Source organism: Populus nigra, chromosome 11 (assembly GCF_951802175.1).
Source record: "Populus nigra chromosome 11, ddPopNigr1.1, whole genome shotgun sequence".
Classification (NCBI taxonomy): Eukaryota; Viridiplantae; Streptophyta; class Magnoliopsida; order Malpighiales; family Salicaceae; genus Populus; species Populus nigra.
The window spans coordinates 13,034,150-13,051,530 of NC_084862.1; the positions used below are offsets into that span (position 1 = coordinate 13,034,150).

The window sequence follows — 17,381 nt, forward strand, 5'->3', positions numbered from 1 at the left end:
TGTGGGCATATCGGACAGCATTCAAAACACCATTGGGAATGTCTCCGTATCGATTAGTTTTTGGAAAAGCATGCCATCTTCCTGTTGAATTAGAGCATAAGGCATACTGGGCAATGAAACAACTGAACATGGATCTGCAGGTTGCAGGTGAGAAACGAATCCTGCAACTTAATGAGATGGATGAATTTCGTAATGAGTCCTATGAGAATGCCAAGATATATAAGGAAAGAACCAAGGCATGGCATGACAAACATATTGTACGCAAGGAGTTTGTCCCTGGTCAGCAGGTATTACTTTTCAATTCACGGCTCCGATTGTTTCCTGGTAAGCTCAAATCACGGTGGTCAGGACCATTTACGGTTGTGAAGGTATTTCCTTATGGAGCAGTAGAGGTCACTCATGATGAAAAGGGAACATTCATAGTGAATGGGCAGCGTCTGAAGCATTATAGGAATGGAGAGTCTATTGGAAAAAGGGATGATATCCCTCTCACTTCATCTTAGCTAAATGGAAAAGTCAAGCTAATGACTATAACTAAGCGCTGATTGGGAGGCAACCCAAAAAAAAACAAAAAAAAACAAAAACCTTATTTGTTTTATTGAGTTGTGCAGGGATTGATCATACAAGCAAATAACCAGGAGCAACAACAAACTCACACCCACATAGTCAAAAGGAAGTATTCGTAAGCCTTTCTATTCTTTGTTTTTCCATTGAGGACAATGTGATATTTAAGTTTGGGGGAGACATTGCATGCTTTGACTATGAAAGACACTGCACACTAGAACCATGAAAACAGAGGGTGAAAAGTGATATGCATTTAAGACCAACTTTGACATTTTTAGGTGCTTCATGATGTATCCATGATATTTTTAGGCTTAGAGTGGATAATATCTTATAAAGTTGGATTAAGCATGACTATTTTCTGTTGAATTATTGAAGTACACTTTTCCAGCACAGTCAGGTGAATTGTGTAGTTATGCATAAGAGATAAGTGTGCTGTTCTTTTTTGTTATTACCCTCTAAGAAAAATATCAAAACAAGGAGTGATAATGAGTATGAAAGTGAATGAATAAGTATATGGTGTGTATCTACTCCAATGTTTTGAGTTGCTTAGTAACTAGGAGTATTCATCACAAATGTTTACTTTTACGTCAAACGGCAGCTTAAAATATGAGTATGCAAAGCATTTTAAGTTTATGACCTGTTAAGTAACCGGGTGCATTCATCACAAATGTTTGTATTCGCGTCAAAAGACAAGTGATAAATTTAAAAAAGTCACCCTTGTCAAAAGACAAGTAAAAGTGTGTTATTACTCCTAAAGTTGGCTACCTTGTTCAAAAAAAAAAAACAAAAACAAAAAAAAGGCAGAATGACTGTGCACAGTTCAAGGATGCTAAAAACATGAAACACATGGATGAGTTGGAAGTTTGTACAACGGTCTGCACAGAGAGTAGGAATGCTTAGTTTTCCATTATCTAATATTGTCTATGAGCTAAGTCAAGAAGTGAATGCTGCATGATGGAGCCTTTTAAATGTCAAAGTTGAACTTATCATGAGCTGTTAGCACTATGCTTTCATGGTTTCCTTTTTGCTTGAGGACAAGCAAACATTCAAGTTTGGGGGTATTTGATAAGGGAATTTTTAGCATGTATATTTTCTGCTATTCATGCTTGATTTTTAAATATTTTGAATATGTTGCACAAGACAATTAGAATTTTGAATCTCTTTTTGAACTATTGACCTCGTGGGAAATTAATGTGTTTTCAGATCTTAGGTTACTGAACAGGCAGAGCCGGGCAGTGAAACTGAACAGTGATTCATTATGTGCTGTAAAGAAGCTATACAATTTAGTTCCGGATGTTCGTAACCATTTTCAAATAGCTGAGATGAAGGTCTACAAAACATATGAAGGACATATAACTCAGTTTTGTTGTTTCGAAGCCCAAAAAGCGAGTTGAAAAACAAGGATTGAACCAGCCCGAAATTCCTGCACTGCAAAGACTGTTTCGGTTTATAGCCCATATCTCAACGCTCAGAGGTCCAAAAATTGCACGATCAGTGTTGTTGGAAAGAAAATTTGATTCTCTACAATTTCTCCAGAAATAGAGATCTTTGAATTCGCACGTTTCCTACCTCAAATCTGGCCCGCAATGTCTGGGTAGGAGAAATCAATGCAGAAAAGGAAATTTTCCTCATGACTGCAGGGGTAGAAAAGCCACAGTATAAAAGAAGAGTTTGGGGGTCTGAAAAACGTGTGGAGACACTTAGAAACCCTGAACATAGCAAAGAAAAATAGAGGAGGCGGCACCAACAGGAACAACAAGAACAGAGGCAAAAATATTGAAGACCGGGAGGACACCTATCTCTTCCACTGAAATTCTCTGCTTTTGAGTGATGTTCATCGTATCAAGTTTGTTTCTCTTTAATTTAACTATGGAGTAGACTTTTATTCTGGGATTTTTGAGGTCATCCCTTTTAATTATACGATCTTCAGGAAATAATGCACAGTATAAGAGACAATGTTGTAGTGTTAAATCATCTAACTGATCATAACTAAATCTCAATAACCGGAATACCTCATCTTCCATGTCCTTAAATTTGGATTCTCTCAATTTATTTAATTTATTCCTCCACTCATGTAGGTCATCCACTCCCCTTAAACTTCTTGCCACGGTAATAATTCCTAATGGCAAACCAGCACATTCCCTTGCAACATCTCCCACAATTTGCTCCACCTCTGGAGAAAGTGCTTCGTCATCTCCAAGTTTCTCCATGAACAATTTCCAAGCTTCCCTCTCACAAAGTGGCTTCAATTTGATTTTGTGTTGGCTATCCATCCGTTTACAAACCTTTTCTGATCGAGTTGTCATAATCAGCTTGCATCCTTCCAAATTGACAGGAATTCCCACTACGGGTAGCTCAAAAGCATTCCACAAATCATCTAAGATGAGAATCCATTTTTGTTTCTTCACTAGTTCTTTTGATAATTTGACAGCTCTACGCAGATTATCATCTTCTCTTGAAAGATCTAAATCAAGGCATGAAGCAACAAGATTCTGCAATCTATTAATGCTGAAATCTTGAGACACAGTTACCCAGTAAACTTGATGAGAAATGTCTCTTCTTTCTAGAAGTTCATTATGAATATGTTGTAGCATTGTCGTTTTACCAACTCCCCCCATTCCATAAATGGCAATGATTAAGAATTTATCATCCATTAACAGAGACCATATCACATTCTTATTCTCTTCAAATGCTCGACCCGCTAACTTTGTAGAGCTAGGAGGAATTGGATCTCCTCTAGTCTCACTTGAGTTGTATTTAAGGCCTCTAGAAGAGCTAGTTCCTGCACCAGGCTGCACTAACCTTCCTCTATTGTCCCCCACATCCTCTTCCTCCTCCTCCATTGAAAAACTAGCTGATTGATTCACAAGATCTCTTTTCTGTGTTGCCTCTCCTCTATTCTCTTGTGCATCAACTGTGCGTCTCGAAGGAGAGAAACTTCTGTCAACATGCTGAATAGATCCTTCTTCACCAGTGTTTCCCATGCCATTTTCCGCTTCTAAATGTGAACAAATTCTGTCTTCCCCCGCACCTTGTTTCATGCCCTGAACTCCCACTGGTATCCTTCCAGCATCCCCTGCCAAACAGTCATGTACTGCGTTGCTTTGTTCCAACACTCGTAACACTGGTGCTGTCCTCACTTTAGCCATGTTCTGCACTTCATTCATCATGGCATCATTGTTTACTGGTGGAGAACAGAGTTGATCATAACATCTTCCAAGGCCAAGACACAATAGATCTGTTGGTCCGGATGAATCTCCTTGAGGCTCATCAGCTTGATTAATTGATGTCCTCTCATGAGAGCTACCTCTCTCCAGATGCTGCACCATTTCTGTTCTCGGTACAGTCTCCACTGCATCATGCAGAAGCTCTTCAGGAGAACTACGTCCCAACATAGACTCGATATCTTTATCAGTGATGCTATCCATCCAACGTTCGAGCGCTCCAGGGGAAAAGGCTTCTTCTTGTTGTGCCATGTCTAGATGTATCACTTCATTGTTCTGTTCTTTTGCAGGAGCTGAAATTGCATTAGTGACCTCATTACTGCTCGATCCTGCTTCATATTTATTTCTTTTTTCTGGAGAACCATCAATAGCTGCACGGGCTGCATCTTGAACTTCTTCAGGAACTTTCTCACATATTTTAACACCACGCTTTTTCAATCCTGACAAATGCCATTTGATCCTCGAAATGGAAGTCTTCCGGGAAAATAAATGCCCACAAAATCTACACTTCATGCCACCATTATTCATATCTTCAACATCATTCCAGAATGGATCGGTTGATCGAACCATTTTTTCCTATAGAAAAAAAAAAGTCACAGTATTGAATAAAAATTAATGGAAGTTACATTAATTGGAAAAAAGAAAGATTAAAACAGAAAATAATTACATATATATATATATATATATATATAAAAAGCTCAAGGTTAAGGGTCAATTAACTCCATAAGACATGGATTATAAAAACCGAGAACGATGGATTGATTTATTTTTGGAAACTACTGGTGATACTTGTCCTTTACTTAAAAAGATTCAAACAATAGTTGCAAGTGAAAAACAAAAACACCGACAAGATGAAGTATAAATACTTTACCTGGATTCAAGATGTTCTGCAAGAGCTGCTTTGCCTGAGCAGTATTCAGAAAAAAAAAGAGAGCAGAAAGCTCAGGGAAGAGAAGAGTATATGGTTTTAAGAAATGATTTACAGCTGGGAGCAGAGAATGGTATAATGAGATGAGATGCGGAAGAGATTGTTACAGTAATAGCGCAGAGAGAAGAGTACAAGGATCGAGCAGAAACAATAATGGAGAAACCCGTTCTAGCCTCCTTTCTCTATTTGATCTCAATTAATTTTTTGGAGTGAGATTTTGTCTTCCGCTTCTGCAAAATTTGGTATTTTGTCAGTTTCTGCAATTATTTTGGTATTTCGTCTACCCTTCAGCTTTTGTAATTTGGTATTTGCGTTCAGTTTTTGCAAATTGGTTTTGTGTTTTGGAGTAATCGTTTAATTTTGAGAAGATATTTGTTTAGTTTCTGCAATCTCTGTTCAGTTTCTGCAATTTGGTATTTTGTTTTTCGCTGCTTTTGCATTCTGGTTCTCTGTGATTGTTAATTATGGCTACTGAAAGAGATGATTCGCTTCAGTCTGTGAGTGTGAGGTTGGATGGGAAGAACTATTCATATTGGAGCTATGTAATGCGAAATTTTCTTAAGGGTAAGAAGATGTGGGGGTATGTTAGTGGAACTTATATAATACCTAAGAATATTAAGGAGGGGGATGTTGTTTTGATAGATACATGGGAAGCAAATAATGCAAAGATCATTACTTGGATCAACAATTCTGTAGAGCATTCGATAGGTACGCAGTTGGCGAAGTATGAGACAGCAAAAGAGGTTTGGGATCATCTGCAAAGGTTATTCACGCAATCAAATTTTGCAAAACAGTACCAATTAGAGAATGACATACGAGCTCTTCATCAGAAGAATATGAGTATTCAAGAGTTTTATTCTGCTATGACAGATCTTTGGGATCAATTGGCTCTTACAGAATCAGCAGAATTAAAGGCATGTGGTGCCTATGTTGAGCGTAGAGAGCAGCAACGATTGGTACAGTTTTTAACAGCTCTTCGCAGTGACTTCGAAGGACTTAGAGGTTCAATTCTGCATCGTACTCCACTGCCTTCTGTTGACTCTGTTGTCAGTGAGTTATTGGCTGAAGAAATACGTCTTCAGTCTTATTCTGAAAAGGGAATTCTTTCTGCTTCAAATCCTTCTGTACTAACAGTACCTTCTAAGCCATTCTCTAATCATCAGAATAAGCCTTACACAAGGGTTGGCTTTGATAAGTGCAGTTTCTGTAAGCAGAAAGGTCATTGGAAGGCTCAGTGTCCTAAGTTGAGACAGCAGAATCAAGCTTGGAAGTCTAGCAGTCAGTCACAATCTAATGCTCATCGACCACCTCAGGGTTATAAACCACCACACCACAATACTGCAGCAGTAGCTTCCCCAGGCTCTATTACCGATCCTAATACTTTGGCTAAGCAATTTCAGAAGTTTCTCTCCTTGCAGCCACAAGCAATGTCCGCTTCTTCCATAGGTCAGTTGCCTCATAATTCCTCAGGTATGTCACACTCTGAATGGGTCTTGGATTCTGGTGCTTCCCATCATATGTCTCCAGATTCCTCATCTTTTACCTCAGTGTCCCCTTTGTCCTCCATTCCTGTTATGACTGCTGATGGCACTCCCATGCCCTTAGCAGGTGTTGGTTCTGTTGTCACACCTCACTTGTCTCTCCCTAATGTTTATCTTATTCCAAAACTCAAATTGAATCTTGCGTCTGTTGGTCAAATATGTGATTCTGGTGATTATTTAGTCATGTTTTCTAGTTCTTTTTGTTGTGTACAGGATCTGCAGTCTCAGAAGCTAATTGGGACAGGCCGTAGGGAGAATGGACTATATATTTTGGATGAGTTAAAAGTGCCAGTTGCTACTGCTACCACTGCTGCTACTACTGCTGATTTGTCTTCTTTTCGTTTGAGTCTTTCATCTTCTAGTTTTTATTTATGGCATTCCCGTCTAGGTCATGTTTCATCTTCTCATTTGAGATTTTTGGCATCCACAGGAGCTTTAGGAAATTTGAAAACTTGTGACATTTCTGATTGTAGTGGATGTAAACTGGCAAAATTTTCTGCTTTACCTTTTAATCGAAGTATTTTTGTTTCATCTTCACCATTTGATTTGATTCATTCTGATGTATGGGGACCTTCTCCTGTTTCCACAAAAGGAGGGTCTCGATATTATGTCTCTTTTATTGATGATCATACTCGTTATTGTTGGGTTTATTTAATGAAACATCGTTCTGAATTCTTTGAGATATATGCAGCTTTTCGAGCTCTTATCAAAACTCAACATTCTGCTGTGATCAAATGCTTTAGATGTGATTTGGGTGGGGAATACACCTCTAATAAATTTTGTCAAATGCTTGCCTTAGATGGAACCATCCACCAAACTTCATGTACAGATACTCCTGAACAAAATGGTGTAGCTGAAAGAAAACATAGGCACATTGTTGAAACTGCTCGTTCTCTCTTGTTGTCTGCCTTTGTTCCTAGTGAGTTTTGGGGAGAAGCTGTTCTTACTGCTGTAAGTTTGATTAATACAATTCCATCTTCTCATAGTTTGGGTATATCTCCTTTTGAAAAGTTATATGGGTATGTCCCTGATTATTCCTCATTTAGAGTTTTTGGTTGTACTTGTTTCGTTCTTCGTCCTCATGTAGAACGCAGTAAGCTATCCTCTCGATCCGCTATTTGTGTCTTTATAGGTTATGGTGAAGGTAAAAAGGGGTATCGTTGTTTTGATCCAATAACTCAGAAACTTTATGTGTCTCGTCATGTTGTCTTCCTTGAGCATATACCTTTCTTTTCTATTCCATCCACTACTCATAGCCTGACAAAATCTGATCTTATTCATATAGATCCTTTTTCTGAGGATTCTGGTAATGATACCTCTTCCTATGTTCAATCAATTTATACTCATAACTCTGCAGGTACTGGTACTTTACTCTCTAGCACATCTGAAGCTCCATTCTCATCTACAGCCCCTCAAGCTTCATCTGAGATTGTGGATCCACCTCCACGTCAGTCCATCCGCATTCGTAAGTCCACAAAACTACCAGATTTTGCTTATTCTTGTTATTCTTCATCATTTACTTCCTTTTTAGCTTCTATTCATTGTCTCTTTGAGCCCTCTTCCTATAAAGAGGCAATTCTTGATCCGCTTTGGCAGCAAGCTATGGATGAGGAACTTTCTGCTTTGCATAAGACAGATACTTGGGATCTGGTTCCTCTACCTCCTGGTAAGAGTGTTGTTGGTTGTCGTTGGGTGTATAAGATCAAGACTAATTCTGATGGGTCTATTGAAAGATACAAAGCTAGGTTGGTTGCAAAAGGATACTCTCAACAGTATGGTATGGACTATGAGGAGACATTTGCCCCGGTTGCAAAAATGACTACTATTCGCACTCTTATTGTCGTAGCTTCGGTTCGTCAGTGGCATATTTCTCAACTTGATGTTAAAAATGCATTCTTGAATGGAGATCTTCAAGAAGAAGTTTATATGGCACCCCCTCCTGGTATTTCACATGACTCTGGATATGTTTGTAAGCTTAAGAAAGCATTATATGGTCTCAAACAAGCACCTCGTGCTTGGTTTGAGAAATTCTCTATTGTGATCTCGTCTCTTGGCTTTGTTTCTAGCAGTCATGATTTTGCTCTTTTTATTAAGTGCACTGATGCAGGTCGTATCATTCTGTCTTTATATGTTGATGACATGATTATTACTGGTGATGATATTGATGGTATTTCAGTTTTGAAGACAGAGTTGGCTAGACGATTTGAAATGAAGGATTTGGGTTATCTTCGATATTTCCTGGGTATTGAGGTAGCATACTCACCTAGAGGTTACCTTCTTTCTCAATCGAAATATGTTGCAGATATTCTTGAGCGGGCCAGACTTACTGATAACAAAACTGTAGATACTCCTATTGAGGTTAACGCAAGGTACTCTTCTTCTGATGGTTTACCTTTGACAGATCCTACTTTATACCGCACTATTGTTGGGAGTTTGGTATATCTCACCATTACTCGTCCAGATATTGCATATGTTGTTCATGTTGTTAGTCAGTTTGTTGCTTCTCCTACTACTGTTCACTGGGCAGCTGTTCTTCGTATTTTGCGATATCTTCGGGGTACAGTTTTTCAGAGTCTTTTACTTTCATCCACCTCTTCCTTGGAGTTGCATGCATACTCTGATGCTGATCATGGTAGTGATCCCACAGATCGCAAGTCTATTACCGGGTTCTGTATCTTTTTAGGTGATTCTTTTATTTCTTGGAAGAGCAAGAAACAATCTATTGTTTCTCAATCATCCACCGAAGCAGAATATCGTGCCATGGCATCTACTACCAAAGAGATTGTTTGGTTACGTTGGTTACTTGCTGATATGGGAATTTCCTTTTCTCATCCTACTCCTATGTATTGTGACAACCAGAGTTCTATTCAGATTGCTCATAACTCGGTTTTTCATGAGCGCACTAAGCATATTGAGATCGATTGTCATCTTACTCGTCATCATCTCAAACATGGCACCATTGCTTTGCCTTTTGTTCCTTCTTCCTTGCAGATTGCAGATTTCTTTACTAAGACGCATTCCATTTCTCGTTTTCGTTTTCTGGTTGGCAAACTCTCGATGCTTGTAGCTACTGCATTGTGAGTTTGAGGGGAGATGTTAAATAATATTTATATGGTCTTATTTATTAAGGGTAGAATAGTACTTTCAGTTTGACCTATATATACTCTATTTGTATTTAGGTTAAGACTATGCATTCATAAAATACAGATTATTCAGAATTCTAGTCTCCTTTCTCTATTTGATCTCAATTAATTTAACACCTCCAATTTTATTTATCGACAAAATCAAAGATTACAAGATCTTTATCATAAAGAAAAATAATCATAATAGCTTAATCCTGACAGGGCTATAAATCCTGATCTCAAAAGAATGAGAAGCAACCAAGCTCTTTGCAGAAAAGCATTGCTCAACAGTAAAATGAAGAACTCGGGATCAATATTTGAATGCAGCGAATCCGGAAGAGGCAACACGCCTTCTTTTCAATCCTTGTTGAATAAGAGGCTTGTCTTCCTTCACCATTTGCCTATAAAAAAGATCACCAAATATTTAAAAGCCATGAAAAGATGAAGAGCCATCCCATTCCACATTAAATAAATAATAAATGAACAGAGGAATCAGTGAGAAAAACAAGTTTTAAGATTAAGAGAGGGAGGGAGAGAGAGAGTAATTAAAACACGATGGTTACCTGTAATTCAATATGGTTGAAAACGTACAAAAGGTAGAAGGACGTCCTTAGCGTTAGGATGCTCCCACTCCACTACTGTCTCCCACCATTCTTCTGGATATGCAACGATATTTTGAAGAGAAGGGGGAGGAGATGGCTGGCCATTTTCAAGCAACGGAAGACAAATTGGAATCCTCTTCAGCTTCTCACATGTGTCTACTTCAATATATTCAAGAGAATCGCAAATCACCTTTACACCACATATGCATATGCTTTTCAATTGTGGTAAATATTTCATTATCAGAATTCTTAACTTTGGGAGTATGGATTTTGTGATCAGATTGGAGCTGCTGCTGCTGATTTCTTCATCTGTTGTTCCTATTATCTCCTCCATTTTCTCACATTTTTGAACTACAAGCTTTTCCAGTTTTTCGAGGTTTGGCAGCAAGACAAGAGGCAGCAGCTTCTTCATACTCTTACAATTACGGCAATAAAACTCTTTAAGACCAGAAAATATACTGTTAGAAGATGGCAATGGAGGAGGAGCAGAGCAGAACCAAGAAGATAAAACCAAGCTCTCCATGTTATTGCACTCCCAAATGTTGAGGATCTCTAGTTCAGTTGCATACTTTATCAAGGATGAAATGTCGCATGAAGTTGTTCCATCATTACACTTAAAAATTTCCAGTTTTTGAGTGTCATTTGGGAACATGACCTGAAAATCTCCATCTCCGTTGACACTCAAGTTACACAAAACAATTGTTTTCCTTCTGCTGGGAGTTCCCCAAAACATTCCATAATAATCTTCATCATCCAAAGGCCCTACAAAAATTCTGTATGTGCTTAGAGATTTGGTTTGATTTTGTGGAGACCTGAGAAACTCCACAAAATCAGAGTGACCTTCAAAATGGCATTTCAAAGTTTCCAACTTCCTTAAGCATCCTAGTTCCTTTCCTTTAACATTTAACACACCACTAGATTCAAACAATTGCAAGTGAGAGAGTTTAGGTAATATCCCACTGGGAAACACCTTTTTTCCAATTGAACCGAGTCTAAGATACCAGAGGTTGGATAGACATTCCATTCCTTGAGGCATCTTTCTAAGTTCAGTTTTAAAGAGATCTAACCTCTTTAGTGCCCTGAGCTTTCTTAATGATGGTACACCCCTTAAGTTCTCACACTCACAGAGCAATAATACAGTGAGACTCACCAAATCAGAGATACCATCAGGCAATATTTTAATACGTGTGGTAGATAGATTGAGTACCTTGAACCCATGTAATTGCATGAAAAATGAATCTGAAATAAATCGCAACCTTGTATTCTCACAAAGAAATAGAGTTGACAGATTGGGACACCTTGGTGAATGGCTTGAGGGAATTTTTTGAATTTGATTACACATTAGCGAAACTGTCACAAGATTCTCTGTCCACTCCTCTGCATCCGGCAATTCTTTTAATTGCACACCTGCTTTAACCATGATTTGAGAGTTCTCTTGCTGTATTTGGATGGCCATGTCCCTAACCAAGTCATGCATCTTGACACGTCTACCGCCACAATACACACTTTCCAATAGGCAGACATTTTCAAGTTTATTAAGCATTGTGTGGCCCTCGTCAAATGCTGCTTGACTGCTCCTCATTCCTTTTATTATTCCCTCATCGATCAAATAATTTATGAAGACATCCCTTTCAATTATATAATCTTCAGGAAATAATGCACAGTATAAGAGACAATGTTGTAGTGTTAAATCATCTAACTGATCATAACTATAACTGATCATAACTAAACCACAATAACCGGAATGCCTCATTTTCCATGTCCTTAAATTTTGATTCTCTCAATTTCTTCAATGTATTCCTCCACTCATGTAGGTCATCCACTCCCTTTAAGCTTCTTGCAACTGTAATAATTCCTAATGGCAAACCAGCACATTCCCTTGCAACATCTACTGCAATTTGCTCCACTTCTAGAGAAAGTGCTTTGTCATCTCCAAGTTTTTCCATGAACAAAGTCCAAGCTTCCCTCTCACAAAGTGGCTTCAATTTGATTTTGTGTTGGCTATCCATCCGTTTACAAACCTCTTGTGATCGAGTTGTTATAATTAACTTGCATCCTTTCAAATTGGCAGGAATTCCCACTACGTGTAGCTCAAAAGAGTTCCACAAATCATCTAAGAAGAGAATCCATTTTTGTTTCTTCACTAGTTCTTTTGACAATTTGACAGCTCTATGCAAATCATCATCTTCGCTTGAAAGATCTAAATCAAGACATTTAGCAATAAGATTTTGCAATCTATTAATGCTGAAATCTCGAGACACAATCACCCAGTATACATGATGAGAAATGTCTCTTCTTTTTAGAAGCTCATTATAGATATATTGTAGTATTGCTGTTTTACCAACTCCTCCCATTTCATAAATGCCAATGGTTGAGAATTTACCATCCATTAGCAGAGACCATATCACATTCTTATTCTCTTCAAATGCTCGACCCACTAACTTTGTAGAGCTAGAAGGAATTGGATCTCCTCTAGTCTCACTTGTGTTGTATTTAAGGCCTCTAGAAGAGCTAGTTCCTGCGCCAGGCTGCACTAACCTTCCTCTATTGTCCTCCGCATCCTCCTCCTCCTCCTCCTCCTCCATTGAAAAACCATCTGATTGATTCACTAGATCAATTCTTTGTGTTGCTTCTCCTCTATTCTCATGTGCATCAACTGGGCGTCTCCCAAGAGAGAAACTTCTGTCAACATGCTGAATAGATCCTTCACAAGTGTTTCCCATGCCATTTTCCGCTTCTAAATGTGAACAATTTCCGTCTTCCCCCGCTCCTTGTTCCGTGCCCTGAACTCCCACTAGTATCCTTCCAGCATCCCCTGCCAAACAGTGATGTACTGCATTGCTTTGTTCCAACAGTTGTAACACTGGTGCTGTCCTCACAGTAACCATGTTCTGCACTTCATTCATCATGACATCATTGCTTACTGTTGAACAGAGTTGATCATAACATCTTCCAAGGCCAAGACACAATACATCTGTTGGTTCGGATGAATCTCCTTGAGACTCATCAGGCTGATTAATTGATGGCACTTCATTCATCATGCCATCATTGTTTACTGGTGGAGAACAGAGTTGATCATAACATCTTCCAAGGCCAAGACACAATAGATCTGTTGGTCCGGATGAATCTCCTTGAGGCTCATCAGCTTGATTAATTGATGTCCTCTCATGAGAGCTACCTCTCTCCAGATACTGCACCATTTCTGTTCTCGGTACAGTCTCCAATGCATCATGCAGAAGCTCTTCAGGAGAACTACGTCCCAACATAGACTCGATCTCTTGATCAGTGATGCTATCCATCCAACGTTCGAGCGCTCCAGGGGAAAAGGCTTCTTCTTGTTGTGCCATGTCTAAATGCATCACTTCATTGTTCTGTTCTTTTGCAGGAGCTGAAATTGCATTAGTGACCTCATTATTGCTCGATCCTGCTTCATTTTTATTTCTTTTTTCTGGAGGGCCATCAATAGCTGCAAGGGCTGCATCTTTAACTTCTTCAGGAACGTTCTCACATATTTTTACACCATGCCTTGGCACTCCTGACAAATGCCATTTGATCCTCGAAATGGAAGTATTCTGGGAAAATAAATGCCCACAAAATTTACACTTCATGCGACCATTTCTCATATCTTCAACATCATTCCAAAATGGATCGTTTGATCGAACCATTTTTTCCTATAGAAAAAAAAAGTCACAGTATTGAATAAAAATTAATGGAAGTTACATTAATTGGAAAAAGAAAGATTAAAACAGAATATATATATATATATATAAAAGCTCAAGGTTAAGGGTCAATTAACTCCATAAGACATGGATTATAAAAACCGAGAAAGATCGATTGATTTATTTTTGGAAACTACTGGTGATACTTGTCCTTTACTTAAAAAGATTCAAAAAATAGTTGCTTGTGAAAAACAAAAACACCGACAAGATGAAGTATAAATACTTTACCTGGATTCAAGATGTTCTGCAAGAGCTGCTTTGCCTGAGCAGTATTCAGAAAGAAAAAAAAAAGAGCAGAAAGCACAGGGAAGAGAAGAGTATATGGTTTTAAGAAATGATTTACAGCTGGGAGCAGAGAATGGTATAATGAGATGAGATGTGGAAGAGATTGTTACAGTAATAGCGCAGAGAGAAGAGTACAAGGATCGAGCAGAAACAATAATGGAGAAACCCGTTGGACCTCAATAATGAAGTATAAATACTTTACGTGGATTCAAGATGTTCTGCAAGAGCTGCTTTGCCTGAGCAGTATTCAGACAAAAGAGAGGAGAAATTAAGCACAGGCAAGAGAAGAGTATATGGTTTTAAGAAATGATTTACTGGGAGCAGAGAATGGTATAACGAGATTGTTACAGTAATAGCGCAGAGAGAAGAGTATAAGGATCAAGCAACTCCAAACAAATTTGACAGGCCTCAATAATGTTAAAGCTAGCTAGCATTCATGAGTCTGGTTTGGTATTAAGGTCTAATTGCTTTTTTAAAAAAAAATTGAAAATTTTTTAGTTTTAAATTAATTTTTTTAATATTTTTAATTTTTTTTAATATATTAATATTAAAAATTATTTTTTAAAAAAATAAATATATTATTTTAATAAATTTTTAAATAAAATATACTTTAAAAAATAACACCTAGTTTATTTAAAAAACACTACCGTAGTATTTGTAATGGTTTGGTCAATCATACGTATGAACTCACCCCAGTTTTGGAATTTCTGAAAAAGCCCATCTGAAATATTTTTAACTCACAAAATTCAGCAAATAATTTTACAAATAATAATTTGTTTATAATACCATCCAATTATCTCTATCATTATTTCTATCTCACCATCATTACTATAATTATCTCCTTCATCATTATCATTTTATTATTTTTATCACCATCACAATCACTACTATCACTATCATTATTAAAAAATATTTTTCAATCATATACTAAAAAAATATAAAATATTTTATATTTTATATTCATAGCTAGAATTATTGACCTGCTTATACTCATTGCTAGCATGACTCTTCAGCAGTGTTTACATTATATTTTGAAAGTGTTTTTAAAAAAAAATTAAAATATTTTATTTTATATTTTATTTTAGATCATTTTTATGTTATTACCAAGTTACTCTTAAAAGAGATCCCGAAAGACGTGTACACTTTCTCCAGGGCAAAATAATCAGTTGTTTTATCAATTCCAATCCCACGCCGAAAGATAATCTACTAAAACAAGTGATTATGAAGATTAGATTCCTTGAATGGCATATAATAAGAAAAGAAAACAACTATTTTAAGTGCTGTAGTTATCACTTTAAAACCTATCTGCATGCCTTTCATTTAATACATGCCAATTCAGTACTGAAGAGCATTCAACCACGATAATATGCGACAGAGTCTGATACATTGTGGAATTTATTGCATCACACAGGCTTAACCTGTTGCCGGACTAGCATTGCAGAAAGAAGATGATTCATTTCACAAAAGAGGAAGCGTTCACGGGAGTTAAACTGAGCCTGTCACTTCATCATCTGAGGATCTTAAAAGCTAATATTTCCATCTGATCCGACATTATGCAAGGCCAGGAAACAGGTTCTGGTACCAGAAGCAGCGACTTTATTTCTCATATAGAAAGAAAATAGTGCAAAATGGCAGAAGCAGAGAGAAGATATTTGGACACTTACAACTGAAACTGTTTTAGAATTATCTTTTATTTCACAACCCAAGACAACAACAAAGTCAATCACAAAATTATGCTCCATGTAGATAATGGTATTAGAATTTATGAAGTTGCTGCAACATGTCATTGCTGCAATGTAAAGTAAATTGGTTTAGGCAATGTTCCAGGACGATAGTTATCAAAACTTGAGCAAAGTGGAGCATTATTTTAATGTGTTTTTGAATAAAAAACATTTTAAAAAACAACCACACTTCCAAACACGCTCAAATTCATCTAAATGAACAGCTGTTGTGAGGCGTCTATACGGAGAAGAAAGAAAATTTTCTTTTTTCATGAATACAATTGAAATTAAAAAGAAGAGGTGCATCTTGTATATTTGTCTTGCTATACTTCTTAAAAATAATTTTTAATTAGAAATATATAAAAAACAATATATCTTAACATTTTTTTATTTTTAATATCAACAAATCAATCATATAGTTTAATTACCTATTTATGGGGCTTAATTATGATTTATCCTTGTTTCAGAAATTAAAATAGGAAATTTGTTCTGAAAAATATATAATCATTTTAGAGCCCAAAAAAAAACAAACTGCTTCGTTATTGACTTCGGAATATTCCAAAGGCAATGTCGAGAAGTCGTAAAGGAGAAGGAGCAATGTCGAAAAGTCGTAAACTTTCCCTTTAGAGCCCCGAAAAAAAAGGAAACTGCTTCGTTATTGACTTCGGAAAAAGGAGAAGGAGCCATGTCGAAAAGTCGTAAAGGAGAAGGAGCAAGGTCGAAAAGTCGTTAACTTTCCTGGGCCGCGTGCTGGTCAATATTGAGCAGGAATCTTGAGTGGTAACTGATGATGACTCGAGGACTCAGCAAAGCAAAGCAAAGCAGTAACGTTAAAAGCATGCTTTCTCGATACTTGATAATTAAAATAAATAGGAAATTGTTGTTCTTGATATGGTAAAGAATTGTCTGAATTGGTGCATAGGTGAAGTCAACAGTATGCTTTCTAGGCATGCTTTCTCGATCAGATTAATTAGAATTAGTTTTTTTATTTAGTTTAAATGTTTAATTGTCTAGGATTTTATATTTATAAATAAACTTGTGATTAAAAATATATAAAAAGGAATATAAACAAGAGAAAAACTTGCTTTCCTCTCAAATCTTCTTCTAACATATCAGAATATAAATGTAATCTCGTAAGGATTGAATGGATACACTGGGGTGAGTAAAAAAACTGACAAACCAATTAAACCGAGAAAACTGGAAAAAAATAATTGAAAAAATCGAACCGTGAAAAAAACCGATTAAAATTTTGAAAAAACTGACCGGTTCGGTTCGGTTCGATTCGGTTTTATAAGCCTGAAACTGAAAAACCAAACCGAAAAAAACGAGCCAAACTAGAAAAAAAACCAAGCCAAAACTGAGTCAAAACAAAAAAAAAATTGATTTTAAAAAAAAACCAAAACCGGTCATTTTGAACCGGTTTCGGTTTGATTTTGGTTTTTTTATAAAAAAAATTGTTTTAGTTACTTTTTTTTAATAAAAACCGAACTGAATCAAAAATAATTACCCCTGGGATACACAATAAACAAAAATGTGATTTGAAGTAATAGAATAATAAAGACAGTAAATGTTCATCTTGTCAAAGAAGAACTAATTCTTTTTCATTTTGATTAATATCCATTAACTTTAATTTTTCTTAGTTTAGAATTGCCATTAAGAAGACATACCCTAACTT

General features: G+C 36.9%; 1 protein-coding gene and 1 pseudogene across 1 annotated transcript; both read right to left on the reverse strand.

The window, feature by feature from the left end:
* Window positions 1-2,264: 2,264 nt before the first annotated feature.
* Window positions 2,265-4,878, reverse strand: LOC133668116 (uncharacterized). Its single transcript, XM_062087857.1, has 2 exons — window positions 4,660-4,878; window positions 2,265-4,364 (listed from the first exon to the last, which is right to left on the reverse strand). Exon 2 carries the CDS (start codon window positions 4,356-4,358, stop codon window positions 2,265-2,267), a length of 2,094 nt encoding a protein of 697 aa, XP_061943841.1. The 5' UTR covers window positions 4,359-4,364; window positions 4,660-4,878.
* A 4,644-nt stretch (window positions 4,879-9,522) lies between these two features.
* Window positions 9,523-14,164, reverse strand: LOC133668205 (probable disease resistance protein At4g27220; annotated as a pseudogene).
* Between the last annotated feature and the right edge of the window lie 3,217 nt (window positions 14,165-17,381).

Bases quoted from the DNA above. Each gene is read 5' to 3' on its own strand.
- LOC133668116 (XM_062087857.1), bottom strand. From the start codon at position 4,358: ATGGTTCGATCAACCGATCCATTCTGGAATGATGTTGAAGATATGAAT.